At 42.0% G+C, this 17,978-nt stretch overlaps 1 protein-coding gene and 1 non-coding gene across 2 annotated transcripts; one reads left to right on the top strand and one right to left on the bottom strand.

The window, feature by feature from the left end:
• Window positions 1-3,992: 3,992 nt before the first annotated feature.
• Window positions 3,993-8,969, bottom strand: LOC140455601 (interferon-induced very large GTPase 1-like). The gene has a single exon (XM_072550515.1). The coding sequence runs from the start codon at window positions 8,967-8,969 to the stop codon at window positions 3,993-3,995; it is 4,977 nt and encodes a 1,658-aa protein (XP_072406616.1).
• A 7,970-nt stretch (window positions 8,970-16,939) lies between these two features.
• LOC140455757 (U1 spliceosomal RNA) lies at window positions 16,940-17,098 on the top strand. Its single transcript, XR_011953018.1, has one exon. It is a non-coding gene; the product is annotated as a U1 spliceosomal RNA (small nuclear RNA).
• Window positions 17,099-17,978: the final 880 nt, after the last annotated feature.

Below are 17,978 nucleotides of genomic sequence, written 5' to 3'. Positions count from 1 at the left end.
TTCCCTGGGGTCGGGGAGTCCAGAACAAGAGGGCATAGGTTTAGGGTGAGAGGGGAAAGATATAAAAGAGACCTAAAGGTCAATGTTTTCACGCTGAGGGTGGTATGTGTATGGAATGAGCTGCCAGAAGAAGTGGTGGAGGCTGGCACAATTGTAACATTTAAAAGGCATTTGGATGGGTATATGAATAGGAAGGGTTTGGAGGGATATGGGCCAGGTGCTGGCAGGTGGGACGAGAATGGGTTGGGATATCTGGTCGGCATGGACAGGTTGTACTGAAGGGTCTGTTTCCATGCTGTATATCTCTATGACTCTATGACTTTAAATGACATTATGGACAGCAGATTAACCCAATGGCATTTCCTGGAAACCAACTTTGTTTTGCACATTTTATCTCTCTACACCTGTGTCCACAAGGGCAGCTAGGACAATTAGTAATCTCTTCTCCAGCTTGGTTAATTCCATACTGTGAAGGGAGCATTGTCTGCTAATCTTTGATTTGGTTAGTTCAGCCTTTAGTAGGGTTAAAAAGCCATTTTAAACACAATTTGCAGCCTAGAACCCGTTTTATTATGTTACTTTATGTTACTTGCATTGAGAAGCCATTTTGTTGTTGGTAATGACATGCATTAAATGGTTGCTCCTGACAACAGCCTAAATATTTTAGATCCTCATAGGGGTTCTATGATTCTACAGGAATTTGGTGGTCCTGGTTGTGGGGGGTGGGATTTGGGTGGGTGGGGGGCATTCCTTTCCTCAAAGAATAGCAGTAGAGACCCTGACACCAGACACTTTCAGGGTCAGAGGTCGCTACCTAGGTCAGTTTGGTTTCCGCCACCTGGAAGAATGCCCAATAATACAGGAAGAAGATTAGTGATTCACCAAGGCTATCCATGATTGACAAGGCACAAATCAGGAGTGATGGAATATCTCCCATTTGTCTGGAAGGGTGCAGCTCTAACAACACTGAAGAAGCTTGACACTATTCCAGACAAAGCGACCCACTTGATTGTCACCACATCCACAAGCAACCACTCCCTCAAACATCAATGCTCAGTGGCAGCAATTTGTACTGTCTACAAGATGCACTGTAGAAATTCACCAAATATCATTAAACACCACCTTCAAAATCCATGATTATTTCCCTCTGGAAGGACAAGGGAATTAAATACATGGGAACACCACTCCCTGCAAGTTCCCCTCCAAGCCACTCACCATCGTGACTTGAAATATATGACTGTTTCTTCACTGGCGCTGGATCAAAATCCTGGAATTCCTTCTTTAGCTGGATTATGGGTATCCCTAAACCCATGGACTATCGCAGTTCAAGAAGGCAGTTCACCACCACTTTGGAGAAAGTGAGGACTTGCAGATATTGGATCAGCGCAAATCAATAAGGATTGCACTGGAAAAGCATAGCAGGTCCGGCAGCATCTGAGGAGCAGGAGAGTGGACATTTCAGGCATAAGCCCTTCATCACCACCACTTAGTCCATCAAACTGAATTTTCCTGTGGGCTCTTCCCTACATCTGAATCCAAGTGTGTCCATTAAAATGGTAGAATGCAAGAGTCCTGATTCATTTAAGCTTAATAGTGATCGAGGAAAATTGAGAGGATTAAAATGTAATGTAAGTCCTAGGTATTAAATTGAATGCTCAACTCACCACCGATCCCCTCTCCAACTACCTCCTTGATCTCTGGTTCTCTCTAGAATGGCAACCCATACACCTGGACCTGCCATATGTTGCCAGCCCTGATCTGCTGGACCCAACACCACCCCCAACCCTGCCTGGCAATCCAGCTGGAGCTGGCAATGAACTTGCCACGAACGTCTGTCCCCACCACCACCTTGCTCCCACGTTGCATCAGTCCAGTTCTGTGGGTACTACCAATCGTTCTTCAGGCCAGTCCATTTGTTTGGAGCTCACCTTCACTCACCCAGTTCCTGATCCACTTGTCACCCTTCCCCCTCACTTACATTTCACACTTACCTTTCCTCAGTTTCTGTCAAAGTGCCTTTGGGATCTTTAACTTCTGAAACAAGGCAGCAAGTACCATGGAAATGTGGCCAGCAAACCTCCACCTGTACTGAGTGGATTTTTCTCTAGTTTCCTCTGGTGGACAGGTTCAGGTAAGGCCAGACTAGGCACCCTAAGCCAGAAAAAAATTGTCAACAGGAAATGGGTAAATTTAAGGAGGATTACTGTCAGTTGATTCTGTTCCAACAGTAATCAGAATATCTGGACCACTCATAAGTTGAGACATCCATCCTCTAGTCAGTGGGTCTCTATACAGCTTTGTTCAGATATTTTGCTGTCATGAAAGATGACGCTAAGTTGCATTAATCATTTGTTTTATTGACAAGCAGATGGTAACTGTGATTAAAGTTTACACAGTTTCAAAGACATTCACTTAATTAAAGTATAGTTACCAATGGAATGCAGAAACACTTCTTGCAAACTTAAAGAAAATTCTGGTTAAATTAAATTCAAACACTATTAACTGGATTTTAAGTTTTTATGTATTGCGGAATTAAACCTCCAAATCCTTGCATTTAGAATTTAAGAATATGTCTTAGCATTGTTAAAATCATTACAAAAAAACATTTGACAAAGCAGATAACATTGCCAGGCTTCACATACTATTTAATCATGGCAAAGACCACATTATTTTTAATCTCTTATTGCATTATTTGAAGAGAATATTAGAAACAATCAAGTTATAACACCTATCAGAGTAACATAGTATAAATGTTATTCTAATATTTCACTTCTCTAGATTACACCAACAGAAATCTGTTACTGGTATTAGTTATTTCTGGATAGTAGTTAATGATTTATTTTAGATACTGATATATAATGACCAGGTAATGGCATTCTTACTTAACTGCAAAAAAATTAAAATAATAAAAATAAACAATAGATTAATTACCACGAAGAAAGTAAAAATGCAGTCTAAGGTTAAGGTCTCCATAGTCAAAAGTGAAAGTGAACTCCATGGGTTCTACTTTTAGATCCTCATGGGTCTATTGTATATTTATATTGTTTTATTTTGGATGATCATCATTCGGTTTTTATGCTTCACAGATTCTATGCAGTTATTTCCCCTCTCATATAAAACACAAAAAGGGAATTGAATTGTTGTGGGAGACAGTATAACCTCAGGGGCATCAAGGTACAGGCCAACAATTGTTTATTGAGCCAACATTGGGAGAGTCCACCCCAGAAAGGATTCTGAAACAGCACTCTAACTCAACAAGGATTTATCAGATATTTGTACGTTGTAAATTACAGAGACAGTCCATGACTCAAATTTAGGTACCTGTTATGAAACTACTTCACTAAAGGATGAGCATGAAAATTAACTGTTTAGATATTTTACAATCTAACTGTATAGAGATGTTAAAACACATGTGAAGCTAGTAGGTACTGAACCCTTGCCTCCTGGCTTGGAGATAGAGACACTACCACTGCCCCTCTACTAACCTTTTAAATTTTTACACCTGAGAACCAGCGAAGTAAATGGGCTTTCACCACCTCTATAACATTTCAGCCTAAAGGTCACCTTGAAATCAAATTCTTGAAATCCATTAAATAGTCTGGAGAATTTCAGCTGGATATCACAAAACCCAAATCACAACCTCAGCAGAGGACCAGATTTTCAGCAGAGTTAGTAATAAAACTATAGTGGCTGTGAGCAATTGTCCATTGTTGTGGGACTGGCTATGACTTCAGTAGGGGAAATACTTTTGTGATTTGAAAAATAGCAGCTGAGACGTGAGCAACAAGCAGGAATCCTGACAAAGCTCACAGTGCTACAAACTGAGGAGAGAGGTCTAGGCACTAGAGGAATGTGATTGGAATAGCTCAGAATGGAGAATATGTGTAGGAGAGGGGTGAGGCAAGGAGAGACCAGGGAGAAGGTCTTCGAGGTGCATTTGGTGGAGGAAGGTGATGGATCTTCTCAGCTTCAAAGTCATTAAAATTAATGAGTTAGTAGAACTCATTAATCATCACCTTGTATTTATCTTCAATGTCGTTTGTAATTGTATCCCAGGATATGTTCCAGCTGGAAATGTTCTCTGCTGGTTTTGCTGAGTATTTCTCAGCAAACTTTTGATTGTAGTTATATAAGACCCATTTCCAAAAGGCTGATGTTTTTATGCTGGTATCAGGAGGAATATTCCAGGAACCATACCATTTATTCAATTCCCTGTATTTCTTGTAAAGAAACCATGCCCCTCCAGTATCTTCATTCCTGAAAGAAGAATCACCAGCAACATCTGTTGTGCAATTTTCTGATACAAGGTGCCCGGTCTTATGATGTTTATGCCCATTCAGCCCTTGGCTCCAGTGATATTCAGCACTGTGCTGTTTGTGCTCCCTATTCGTGCAATCACACAGGACGCCACAGAAGGGACACCGCTCCCCACAACCACATAATATTGTATAAAATTCATCAGCTGGATCTGATGGGAGAGCAGTAATTTTCTTAGCAACATCCTTCCCCCAATCTTTTATCCTGTCAGTCAGATAATTTGTACTGATAAAACTTGCAATTTCCTGGTTAAAGTCCTGTGGGTTAACCTTTTCAGACTGAAAAATGACAGGTCCCAACTTCTCCTGTGTAATCTGTATCTCCTCACACAGTTTATTTTTAATTGCCTGAACAACATCAGCCAAAGAACTCCCATCAATTGTGTCTGTTATATCCTTTAGAGCTTCCTTCAATCGATTGACAATCTTATGCAGAATATTCAATGCGAGAGAGCACAGCAGAGGAATTTGGTTATTATTTGTGGCTGCACAGTGTTGGACAACTTGTTCTTTCAGCCAGTCTAATTGGAATGATGTGCTGTGCTGTAAGTATCGATAATACTCATCAAAATTGTCTTTCTCCTTCAAATACAGCATCAGAGCCACTTGAAAGTTTTTCCGGTACAAGAATTTCCCTCCTTTGCAATGCTGCCTCATGTGCTGAACAATATCCATTCCCAGTCTGTTATCAACAGCTTGCATTATGGCTGGGATCAGGCAATTTTCACAGAACATTTTTGCTTTCTGTTTGGTGTGATCTTTCTCCTGGTAGATATCCATAAAGCTTTGGCAGTAAGCTGATTTCTCCTTTTTTAATTGTTCCAGAGGATCATTTTTCTTCCTAAACCTTTCATGCATTTCTTCATACTGGTTAAGTGCAAACCCACATATGTGAAGTTTAAAATCTACCCTGAAATGTTCAGTAAAGGTGAATTTTTGATCCTTGTGTTTCTGGATTTTCGCGTCTATGGCTCTCAGGAGTTCTCGGCAATGGTTAGAATCATGGTCCTGCTCCTGTTTCACTTTCTTCATTACAAACTGTTTACACTCCTTCACCCACTCATCACACAGTTCCTGGGCTTTTGAACTGAATATTGAATAAATACAGTTAGACACAAGCCTGGAATAAAATGCAGTTGATTCAACGTGATTATGATTGATTTGGAGTTTTTCATCCTTCATTTCAGAGAGGGATTTATTTCTCAGTTTCTGGTTGAGGAGTTTGGTGTCTGTGAGCATGCTCTGGCGTAGACTCTGTTCCATGTCCTTCATAATATTGGCTTTTTGTGATGGTAAATGTTTAAATTTTGAAATTGTGTTCTGCCACATTTTCTCAAACACTTCCTTCAGTTGTGTTTCATCCATCTCCTTATTTTCTTGACTGTACTGCTGCAGAAGTTTATTGACCTCTTCTTCAATCTGATTCTTATAGTTTTCCTTTATATCATTCAGCTTCTGCAGAGCTCTCCTCCTCTGCACTGCCTCATCACACTTCCTGTCCACATATATGTGACGTTCAATGATCAGAGATTCAGTGCTCTGGATAAAATCCTCCCTGTATTTTTCAACAAGGTTTGTATTATGGCCTGTGGAATAGTATTCCTTCAATTTCTGGAGTGCTTTTCTTTTCTGTTCATCAAGAAATACAATCAATTCACTTTTTAAACTAACAGCTTCCTCTCCTGGATCCTGATTTGTATTAAAAATTCTGTTCTGTGCTCTTCCCAAGAAGGAATGTATCTCTTTCCTCAGATCCCACTCCACATCTGTGTACACAACAGAAAGGTCCTTGTAAGCTTCAGCTACCAGACTGTTCCGGAAACTGAAAATGAAATTCTCATATTTCACTGCAGTCCACAAGGATTTAGTCCATTGGATGAACTCAGAGATGGTTGACGGTTTCCGTTTCTTTGTATTCTCTTTCAGGTTCTGAAAAAGCCTTTTCTTAAGCTCAAGCACCTTGTGACTGTAGCTGCTATTGACAGCTGCCATGGGTGGATTCCCGTGCCACAGGCCTGGGATATTCCAATTATTCTCCACCGCATCATACTCCAACACATCCGAGAACTTACTGAATTGTTGATCTCGTTTTTCCATTATTGCCGCTGCTCGTGTCATCTCATCCAGCTGTTCCAACAGATGTTTGCGGCCTCTGATATTCTGGTCATGAGCAGACACGTCGTTCACATTTTGGTGAACAAAGTAACAAACTGGCCTTTTCCCCACCTCTCCCATTCGTATAAATGCATGGACCACTATCTGAAGCACATCCTTCATCTCAGTGGAGTTTTCCATGGCCATATTTACCAATGTTACATCGCTTAATCCGATCACTAGGGTGGCAAGCTCGTTGTCACGTTCAGAGCTGCCGTCAATGTTTGACAGTTCTGGTGCTTTCAGCCCCTCAGTGTCGATCACCATGATGTACCCACAGCCCAGCTCCTTCTGCAGATCTCCTGTAATCTTAATGAGCTGCATGAAGGCTCCACGGGTACATCGCCCACTGCTCACAGCAAACTGCAAACCAAACATGGTGTTGAGAAGTGTGGACTTGCCTGTGCTCTGCACACCCAGCACCGTCAGTACAAACACTTTGGTCTCTCTGCCAATCACACTGGTCTCTCTGCTAATCCTGACTTCAACTGCCTTTAGTACATCAGTGACCCACTGTAAAGGGATGTTGGAAACATCTCCATCGACGAGTTCCAGAGGGAACCCATCCAACAATAGGTTAGCGACAATGTCGGGTAGCATTTGCACAAGGCGACTCTCTTCCTTATTGTGATATTCTTGCTTTATCAGTGTTTCGTAGATCAGACCGATTTCTCGCATGAAGTGTTCAAGTCCAAGGGCATTGGCAGTTATCTGTTGATCGAGTTGCTGTAGCAGTTTATTGGTTGTAGAATCTTTCTGTTGTGACTGCTCCTGAGATTTCTCATACAGAGCTTTGTACTTGTCATGTAAAACAGAGAGAGTCTCTCTCGATTTGCTATCCAACCCAAATTTCATCCACTGCAGCATATATTTTCTCTCATCGCTATGTGTCAGGGCTGCAATGAATCTTTTCATATCAGCTGATATACCTTTTGCTCGCTGCTGTTTTTGAAGTTTGCTCTTCTCTTCTTCAAGGTCATTACAATACACTTGCACTGACTTCTCCTCTCGGTTTTTTGGGCGACATTGTTCTTTTTCTATTTTGGAAATCTGCTGCCAAGTGTGACCCTGAAATGACATGCTTTCCGATTTGAATTGGTTAATGGCTTTTCCTTCAATATAATTGTAAATGCTTTCAGATCTTGCTTTGCCAAGTGAACACAGTTTTTCATCCTCATCTATTACAATCCCCTTGACACGTGCAATTTTTGCCAGTTTCTCCAAACTCCTGAGGCCTTGGCTAGTTATCTCCTGATAGGTTCTTACCAGGACTTGTCTTAATATAGATTGCAGTGCCTCAGTAAACTCTGCATTGTTTCTCATTACTCGTGCCAATATTTGCTCCTCCTTCAACACTGAGGAATCAATAAGTTCATTTAAGTGTTGTTCAGTCTCACTGCTCACACTATTCCCAGTGAGCACTATGTATATACTTGCAGGGCACTGGGTGAGTGACTTCAGGATCTTGCTTGTATCATTGTCAACATTATCAATCCAAAGAAAAACAGCCGAAGAAATGTTTGTCAGAAACTGAACCTGTGTGTGCAACACTTTAGCGTCACCTCGAAGGTTTAGTATAGTCATTGGCTCTGGGAAAAGATCCAAATCCACACTGCCACTGGGCAGGTACCAGCACAACTCAACAAGACCATCAGAAATCCTACGTGATAGATTGCCACATTCCATGTCAGCATGAATAAAGAAGTTATGATGTTGCTGAGAACGGCTGAGGACTTTATTTAGAATCATAGATTTGGAGATGGAACAAGAACCGAGTCTAATGAAGGAAAACATGGGAATGTTGGTGGTCACCATGTTTGTTTCCTTAAAGCCTGCACTATCTCTGAGTGATAGTGGGCACCACTTCTTCACAATGGAGCGCAGAGCCCACAGTAGGAAGATGCAGCCCTTGTTCCCAGCAGGCAGTAACAGTGGCAATGCAAACTGGCACAGGGACATCTTTACCATTAGCTCCTGCTGCAGGAATGGGTCAGCACACAGAAAAATAGAGACAATGATATCCAGGGGATGGTATTCGCTTTCACAGCTTCTATCCTGAGAGAGAAAATCCAAGCGTCTCAATTCTGACTGATTTTGCTTCTTAGTGGGTTTCAATTTCAAGTTCCTTGCCTCCGAATTGACCATCATTAAATTCCGGAGAAAATAGCCTGGAATGTCCTGAGGGGAATCTGGTGATTTATGTTGAAGTGTTTCTGTGCTTATGTTGAGGAGATCGCTCAGGGACAATGTTTTGCTTTCTAAGCCTAGCTGGGTTAATAGTTCTGTAATACGGTTGGCTGGAGTATGTTCTATTGTATTAATATCAAAAACATTGTTTTCAGGAGTTGAAGTTTTTGTTTGGAGTAAACTCTGTTTCTGCTCAATTGTTGTTTCATTCCATTCAACTGGGATATGTTGTGATGCTCCAGCACCTGATTGTAATTCCTCAGTAGCCCTGATTTCATTCTGCGTCTGAGATTCACTCAGGTCCGGTTTCATATCAGTGTCAGTCAATTCTGGGTAATGGAGGGTAGGTTCAGGTTGTGCTGAAACTGATGAAAATATTAAATGGGTGAACAACACAAGATTGGAGAAAGATTTCACTGTAATAATGTGTTATTATAAACACTGTATCACACTGGTTTGAGATCCTTTCACAAAATTTGATAATTATCTGATGTACAAAACATTTGATGAACTACTGTGAAAAGACAGGGGAGTGGGTTTGGCCACTTGCTATATCACAAGCCAGTACAGAGGCTTCTGAGCAACAGCCCTTCCATGATTATACAATTCTATTTGGCTGAAATAGCTACTGAGTTTCCTGCTTTTTCTATTTTGAATAATGTGGACAGGGACCTTTAATTGTAAATTCCTTGCAACCTTGTACACTGATCTCCCCCTTGGCTCTGACCAGACTTCTATCAATCATGCTCCCTGACATGATCAGATTTCCTTCATTACTGCAGTGGTGTTAGTCAGGAGCAAACTAACTAATTTCCCCAATCCCTCCCCTCCTCACCCCATTTCCCTCAGTACCACACCAGGAACACTGAGACAGTTGAGAAGAGAAGTGAACTATCCAATTTTATCTCTGTTGCTGAGTTCATTTGGAAGGAAGTAGGGGCAGCAAGGTGGCTCAGTGGTTAGCACTGCTGCCTCACAGCGCCAGAGACACGGGTTCGATTCCAGATTCTGGCGACTGTCTGTGTGGAGTTTGCACATTCTCCCCGTGTCTGCGTTAGGTTTCCTCCCACAATCCAGAAATGTGCAGGTTAGGTGAATTGGCCATGCTAAATTGCCCATAGTGTTCAGGGATGTGTAGGTTGGGTCAAGATTGTCAAGACCAGGCCTGTACTGTATGCAGTAAGCTCAGTCTCAGGTGATGTCTTAAGCAAGCAAGGGATGCATTGAAGTCCTGAATTTGTCTCATACTCAGGCCCAGCATTGCAACCTGATGATTTAATAGGCTACATCTGATAAGGGCAGGAAATGATGTATGGAGTCCTTTATTTATATAAATGAATCAGAGGTGTATTTATTCCTTTATAAATGACTGCTACATAAGTCAGAAAACTGCATATACATATTAACAAAGGCAGAATGGGATATTAGTCCCCACAGTTGTTGGCAACATAGACGAGGCTTTATCGAGAGAAGATTTGGCAGTTATGAAAGTGGGCTGACCAAGATTTGAAAGTTGAGCTGGGGACGGTGCATGAGATTTCATGAAAATCATCAGGTCTGATTTCCAGAATGTCATCCCAAAGGCAGAGATCACTCTCAACAGAGACCAGGCAAAAAAGGCAAACACACTCTCACTGGCATCTTGAAATGACAGCAGTGTGGTGTGAATGGACCATATAAGCATCGTGTTTCAAAAGTAGGGGCAGCTGAAGGTTAAAATTGTGGCAAATTCAGATATTTTAAAAATATTTTCATCCAAAGGTTATACTACAAAGTAATAAAGGAAGTAAAACAACATAGGTAGATGAACAGGAACCAAATTGGTTGGAAGTTCTAAATGAAGTAAAGTTAGGCCACTGTTGGAATATTGTGTGCAATTCTGGTCTCCTTCCTATAGGAAAGATATTGTGAAACTTGAAAGGGCTCAGAAAAGATTTACAAAGATGTTGCCATGGTTGGAGGATTTGAGATATAGGGAAAGGCTGAACAGGCTGGGGCTGTTTTTCCTGGAGCGTTGGAGGCTGAGTGGTGACCTTATAGAGATTTACAAAATTATGGAGGGCATGGATAGGGTAAATAGGCAAAGTCTTTTCCCTGGGGTCATGGAGTCCAGAACAAGAGGGCATAGGTTTAGGGTGAGAGGTGAAAAATATAAAAGAGACCTACGGGGCAACTGTTTCACAGAGTGGTACGTGTATGGAATGAGCTGCCAGAGGAAGTGGTGGAGGCTGGTACAATTGCAACATTTAAGAGGCATTTGGTTGGGTATATGAATAGGAAGGGTTTGAAGGAATATGGGCCAGGTGCTGGCAGGTGGGATTAGATTGGGTTGGGATATCTGGTCGGCAAGGACAGGTTGGACCGAAGGGTCTGTTTCCATGCTGTACACCTCTATGACTCTATGACCTAGGCAATAAATTCTGGTCAGCAAATTTAAAGGAAGGAAAATATTCTACTGAATTTAAATGCCATTGGAACAAGCATGTTTATACAAGTGAACAACTTAAAGTGGTTGAAACAGGTCAAATTTAAACTCTCAACAAGGTGCACAAGGGACAAAGTGAAAAGTCAGTTTGCAAAATAAGGATGAAGAAATAACCAAAAGGCTTTATGTTCTTCATAAACAAGAAGTCTCCTTTTTCTGCAGGAATGCCTGCTAAAATTTAAAGATTAGATCAGAAAATGAAGCAAGACTAGATTTCCAGAAGAGCTTCCTACAATTTTGCAGGATGGGGCATCATGAAAGACAAGTACCAATGACATTACATGCTGATGCTGAACCTGTTTGTCTGTTCATTCCAAGGAAGGTAGCTCACTTCCATGATAATGGATCACAGTCCCAAATTACTTGAAGTTGTATTGAAGTTATCTAATGGCTGAGCTTCCACAGTCCTCTGGGGAAAAACAACCCATTGATTCACCATTGTCTTGAGTCAAGGAGCTCCTCCTCATCTCAGTCATAAATGGCTTGCCATTTATTCTTTGACCATACCCTTTGGTTCTAAATCTAATATATTTAACTTCTGAATTGCTTGCTACATTTGTGTGTTAGCTTTCAATGACTTATGAACAGGGATATCCCATTCCTTTTGAACATTCCAGTCTCACCATTTAGGAAACACTCTGTATCTTCATTCCTCCTGTCCCTCACCTTACACTGATCCCCATTGTCTTCCATCTGTTATGCTCTTGCCCATTCAATACACCTGTCAAAATCCCCTTGACATACCTTTAGCTTGTACCTAATCACAACTCACATCCAATAACATTTTGTATTATCTGAGAAACTGAGAAATATTGTAATTGGTCCCCACATCAAAATATAGATCGTGGTTCACCTTTTAGACCAAGTTTTTTAAAACTTCTTATTACCACTTCCTTGGAGCTTGATGTCAACTTCTTGACACGACTGTGATGCAATTTCAGATGTGAAAGGCACAAGACAAATGTAGGTGTTTGACAAGTTTTAACTGCTTTCAATCGTACATGGAGAATGGAAACAGGCAGTAAAATGTTAGCTGCCACTTTGCATTCATTCAATTATCCTTGCACTCAATATAAAGGGTACTCAGACACGTTGTTATAACTGATTTGTGCCATATGGACCTTGCCCACCTCCCAAAAAAAATCTTCATTTCCATTGTCAATTATTCCGCATGGAAGCTGCTACATGTTGAGGGGACATCAATCGCACAAATGGCAGGAGTTATTTTGAAAACCATCATATTTTGTGTGAAGAATTATGGTCTCAGAAACCCTGAACTAAGAGGAAGTGAATGAATGCAGTTAATTTTGTGTTTGATATTGTTCCATACCAATGGATTGATGGTAGAACCAGAACCAAATCAGCAGAGCACCAATCGCAATGGAAAGGATCATTGGAAGAATGTTTGATGAAAATATGATCGAATGGCAGGAGTCATCTGTAAGAGGAAACAGTTCACCTTAATCACTGTGGAACCATTATTAACATGAGAAAACATTTACGCATCACATTATTTGAAACACATGCTAACACACAACGACCTCTTGACTGAATTATTTTGGCCCATTTATGGAAGAGTGATTCCAGAGACAACTATTGAACTGGATGAATTCCATCTTTTCCAGCATGGGCGATGCAGGAATGGTCAATCTGAGGAGTTACTTGGGAAATCAGTGGAAAAGTCTGCTCACTCAACATTGTGCATTTTCCCGATCCCTCACTGGGCCTGAACCAATATTAATAAGCTAATACTACGTTTAATGCACTGTTAATTGTTCCTATACTTCTAATATCCATTGAGCTTTACAGTTATCCTCAAACAGAGATCAGGCCAATAGCATTAAACTCTCCTTACCACAAGCTGAAATTGGAGGCAGCAACAACAGAAAGTTGCAGAAAACTTTCCGCTCCATTCTTCAACCTCCTGAAGTAAGTTCCTAAATGCAAAGCATAAAGAACAATTATTGATTCCAAAATAATAGCACTGAATAAATGCTTCCCTGATCAGCACAGAGCTGTTGGCTTTTCTAACACATTGAAGAATTGGCTGTGGCTCAGTTGGTAACATTCTCGATTTTGCTTTAGAGATTGAACCACACTCATACTTGTGCGCACATTGTCTCTGCTTCACATTGGTAAATGAACACACACACACACACACACACACACACACATTTCACAGAAAGAATAGCCTAATATTTTTAGTGAGTGGCAGGCATTTGTCAACGCTGTGGGAGAATGGAAAGTATATGGGACGTGGTTGAAGAGATCCCAGGGACAACAAATCCTGTCAAATTTAATTATCATACAGTAATCTATTTTTCATCCTCCTCACTTCTGATAAGGAGGTTGGTCTCTGGTGATCTGAGCTTGCCAGAAAGGTAAATTACTGTGGATGTCAGAATATTGAAAGAAAAACAGGAGGTGCTGGAGAAACTTGACACATCTGGAAGCATGTGTGGAGCGAGTAACAGAGTTTCAACTCTGATATCTTTTTCAGAACCTTCAGGTCATTGTTTGAGGACAACCATTAGACATGCCTGCACAGCAGGTTAAGAAAACACTCTCTTACTCTGAGTGCTGGATGTCAGTCCAGCCAATGGATTCACCATCAAAGAGGAAATAGAACTAAAAGCTGTCAGCTAACCTGCAGAGCTAAGAATCTCAAAATCAACTGCATTACAACCAAAATCCATATTACCATCCAAATTAACACCTGCAACATTCCACCAACCATTCATTACATCATCCACACACTGATTCATAAATTTGTTTAAGCTGTGTTTATTGAATTAAGCCTGGTTAAATTGACTCCTTTTAAAACATAAAAGTATTTTGTTTGGGAAGATCGTGAGGGAAGGGACCTTTTTTAAGTTATTCTGGCACCACCAGAGGTAGGAGTTGTTAAAAAAGAAAGGAAATTCATCTCCTATCCTGTCTGGAATCGATATGAATTGAGAATCTTAGTCTAACGACCATCACAGATGAATTGAGTGACAAGTTATGAAGTGGCAGTGGTGCCTGGAAATTGGAGACTCTGGTAATGTAGATGAGTGCCAAACCATGAGATGTGTATGTGTGATATATTTCTTGCTGAAATAAGTTGAATTCCAAACTCCAACCACTGCCTCCATTGGAAACTGTGGGATCATTCTGGAAGAAATGATCCTCTGTGTTCTGTTTTGATCAGAGCCACACAAGCACAACGAATGGTCTTGAGAGGTGAAAGATTTTGCAAGATGAGCAAACTTCATTCATTCAAAACCCTCACCCAGGTTAACATAAGAGAGATACAACATAAGATCATGTTGTTGATAAGATAATCCATAATAGGTTAATGGAAGAAAAGGATGTTGTTCACAAGTGGTCATTATGTGAGAGAGGCATAGAAGGGCCGTACCAGCAGAGTGCACATTCAGAGGAGTAGGTTGGCCAGGAAAAAGATTGAAAGTATTATCTCCTTGAGGGCACACTGGGCATTAAAGTCAGTGGATTGGCAGTTGGGGTCGCTACTTCTGATAATCAAGTATTAAATGCTTCAGAAAGTACAGCAAAGAATGCCAAGAAGGGCATTGAAGGATTGTCTCTTCAGGAGTCAAGCCTGTGATAGTTGCAAGCATTCAGGAAGTTCAAGGAGTACTTAAAATTGCCAGAGGGAATTTGAAAAGACAGAATACCTCAATAGAGAATAGGAAATGGAGGCAAAAAGAAAGTCAAGGAAGGGGATGAAGAGAAAAAAAATAGTTTGTGAGGAGGCAGTGATGTAATGGATATGCCATTGATACTCACAAAGGCTGAGGCTAATGCTCTGAAAACATGGCTTTAACATTATCATGGCACCTGTTGGAATAAATGTTGAATTGGGAAGTTGGTGTCAGTAACACTGACCGTGGAATCATCAACAATTACCAAGAAAGCACCATTGCACTAGGGAAGAAATCTGCTATCCTTACCCTATCTAGCTGATATGTGACTCCAGACCACAACAGAGGTTAAGTTTTAACTGTCTTCTGAGACGACCTATCAGACTGCTCAGTTGGCGCAAAATGTCAGAAAACCAAAAAGGAATCAAACCAGACCACCTGGCTTTGATCTAGACACAAGGAATGACAGCACTGTACACAGCCCTGTTAACATTTGAAAGTCCTTGTTTCCAACTTCTGAGACCAAGCCCAACATTTGTTGTGAAGCAAGTGTCTGATGTAGTCATACTCTTACAATTGCATCTTCCATGCAGGCACCACCATTGTCATCCCTGGGTATGTCTTGTCCCTCTGTCAGGACTGGTTCAGCTGAGGGAATGCTGCGGTGGTATACAATCGAGAGGGAATTATGGCAGGAGTCCACATTGACTGATGGCCCATCAGGTCAAACATGGGGAAGGAAACATCATGCTACACCACCCTACCTCAACCGAATAATCAGTATTCCTCTAATTGATCACCATTTGGAGGAAACAGTAAGGGTGACAGGCAAGGACACAGAATGCCTCTGGGTGGGGAATTTCAAAATCCAGCACTAATAGTGGCTTGCTAGCCCAATTACTGATCGAGTTGGTTGAGTCCGAAAGGACATTGCTGTTCGACTGGGTGTGTAGTAGGTGGTGAGGAACCAACAAGAGGGTAAAATGTACTTGACCATGTCTCAACAATCTATCTATTATAGCTGCATCTGTCCATGACAGTATTAGTACGACTGACCTTTGTAAAATCTTTATGAAGTTGAAAACTCACCTTCATATTGAGGATACTGTCCATTGTGTTGTGTGGCCTTGCTGATTAATTCCAATTTCAATAAGATCAAATAATTTAAGACCAGGAATCCATGAGGGGTGACATTGAACCATTAGCAGCAGGCAAAGTGTCCTCCAACAGAGCCTGCAAGCTCTTGGCTGTGCATATCCCACAGTCTACAATTACCAAGCCAGGGAACCAACCCTGGCTCAATGGAGAGTGCAGGAGAACATGTCAGGAGCAGCACCAGGCATACTTGAAAATGAGGTATCAACCTTATGAAATTATAGATCAGGACTTCCTGCGTGTCAAACTGCATTGGCAGCAAGTGATAGGCAGAACGAAGTGGTCCCACAAAACCATAAACCATAGATCATATGATACAGGGGCAGAATTAGGTCATTTGGCCCATCGGATCTGCTCCACCATATCATGGCTGACATGTTTCTTCCATACGCACCCTGTAATTCTTGATGTCCCGACCAGTCAAGAGCCTATTGACAATTGTCTTAAACATACTCAATGACTGGCCTCGCCAGCTTTCTGCAACAATGTGTTCCACAGATTAACCACATTCTGGCTGAAGAAATTTATCTTTATCTCAGTTGTCAAGGCTTTCAAGGGGTGCCCCTTCACTCTGAGTTTGAACCCTTGGCTCCTAGGTTGATCCTACCAGTGGGACATCTTCTCCACATCCACTACTCTCAGTATACTGTTTCAGTATTCAGTATTCTGTACATTTCAGAGAGACAGCAGTAACAGGATGGTGCAAGGACAGCAGTAGCAGGATGGGTGAGAGATGCAGTAACAGGATGGTGCAGGGACAGCAGTAACAGGATGCTGCATGGAGTGCAGTAACAGGATGGGTGAGAGACGGCAGTAACAGGATGGTGCAGGGACAACAGTAACAGGATCGTGCAGGCTCAGCAATAAGAGCATGGTGCGGGGACAGCACTAACAGTGGAAGGATCCTTTGGGGCCTTGGACACGGAAGGGTGAGATTTGGGCAGAGATTTTGCACGTCTGATGCAGTATGGTCGACTGCGGGATTTGTGGTAATGGGAATACATACCTGGCAGGGGAGATACCATGACCACTAAGGTGGTTCTTCCAGGAAGAGGCTACCCATTGCACTTCGAGTGTGCTGATGCCTGTGGCATCCCCAAACAGGGGAAACTCAACTGCAAAATTTGTGATAGTTCAGGACTGCGTTTGCGCAGGAAGTGCAAATCTGCCCCCAACCTCCCCACGTACCTCCATCCAAGGCCCCAAAGGATCCTTCCACATCTGACAGAAATTTAACTGTACTTTCCACACATACCATCTGCTGTATTTGTTGCACCCGATGTGGTTTCCTCGGGAACGCCAACTTGAACGTCATTTCAGGGAATATCTCTGGGACACCCACACCAACCAACCCCACCGCCCCGTGGCTGAACACTTCAACTCTCCCCTCCCACTCCACCAAGGACGTGCAGATCCTGAGCCAACTCCATTGCCAAACCCTACCCGACATCTGGAGGAAGAATGTTACATCTTCTGTCTTGAGACCCTGCAACCACATGGGATCAATGTGGATTTCACCAGTTTCCTCATTTCACCTCCCTCCCCCCATCCCAGTCCCAAACCTCCAACTTGGCATCGCCCTCATGACCTGTCCATCTTCCTTCCCACCTATCCACTCCACCCTCCCCTCTGACCTATCACCTTTCCTCCCCTCCTTAACATTCCCTGGTACAATTCCCCCCAGCTCCAACCCCATCTTGTTTATCTCATAGCACCCTGGGCCCCCAATCCTCATTTCTGAAATGTCAATTCTCCTGCTCCTCAGATGCTGCTTGACCTGATGTGCTTTTCCACCACTACACTCCCCTATTCATGTCCACAAGTGATTCACATTGACATTTGCACGTCTCACGCAACTCCTATCTGACTGGGTCAGACTTATCATATTCAGGCATCCTGCCATTGATTCACAAGCATTAGACTCCCTGCAATGTGCAAACAGTCCATTTGGCCCAACAAGTTCACACCTACCCTCTGAAGACCAACCCACACAGACCTATTCCCCTACACGTATCCTGACTAATGCACCTAGCCTAC

The sequence above is a fragment of the Chiloscyllium punctatum genome, chromosome 30 (assembly GCF_047496795.1).
Source record: "Chiloscyllium punctatum isolate Juve2018m chromosome 30, sChiPun1.3, whole genome shotgun sequence".
Lineage (NCBI taxonomy): Eukaryota > Metazoa > Chordata > Chondrichthyes > Orectolobiformes > Hemiscylliidae > Chiloscyllium > Chiloscyllium punctatum.
This window is presented reverse-complemented; position numbering and strand designations above follow the sequence as displayed.

What these genes read in the sequence shown, in the direction of transcription:
- LOC140455601 (XM_072550515.1), bottom strand. Translation starts at nt 8,969, where the DNA reads ATGAAACCGGACCTGAGTGAATCTCAGACGCAGAATGAAATCAGGGCT.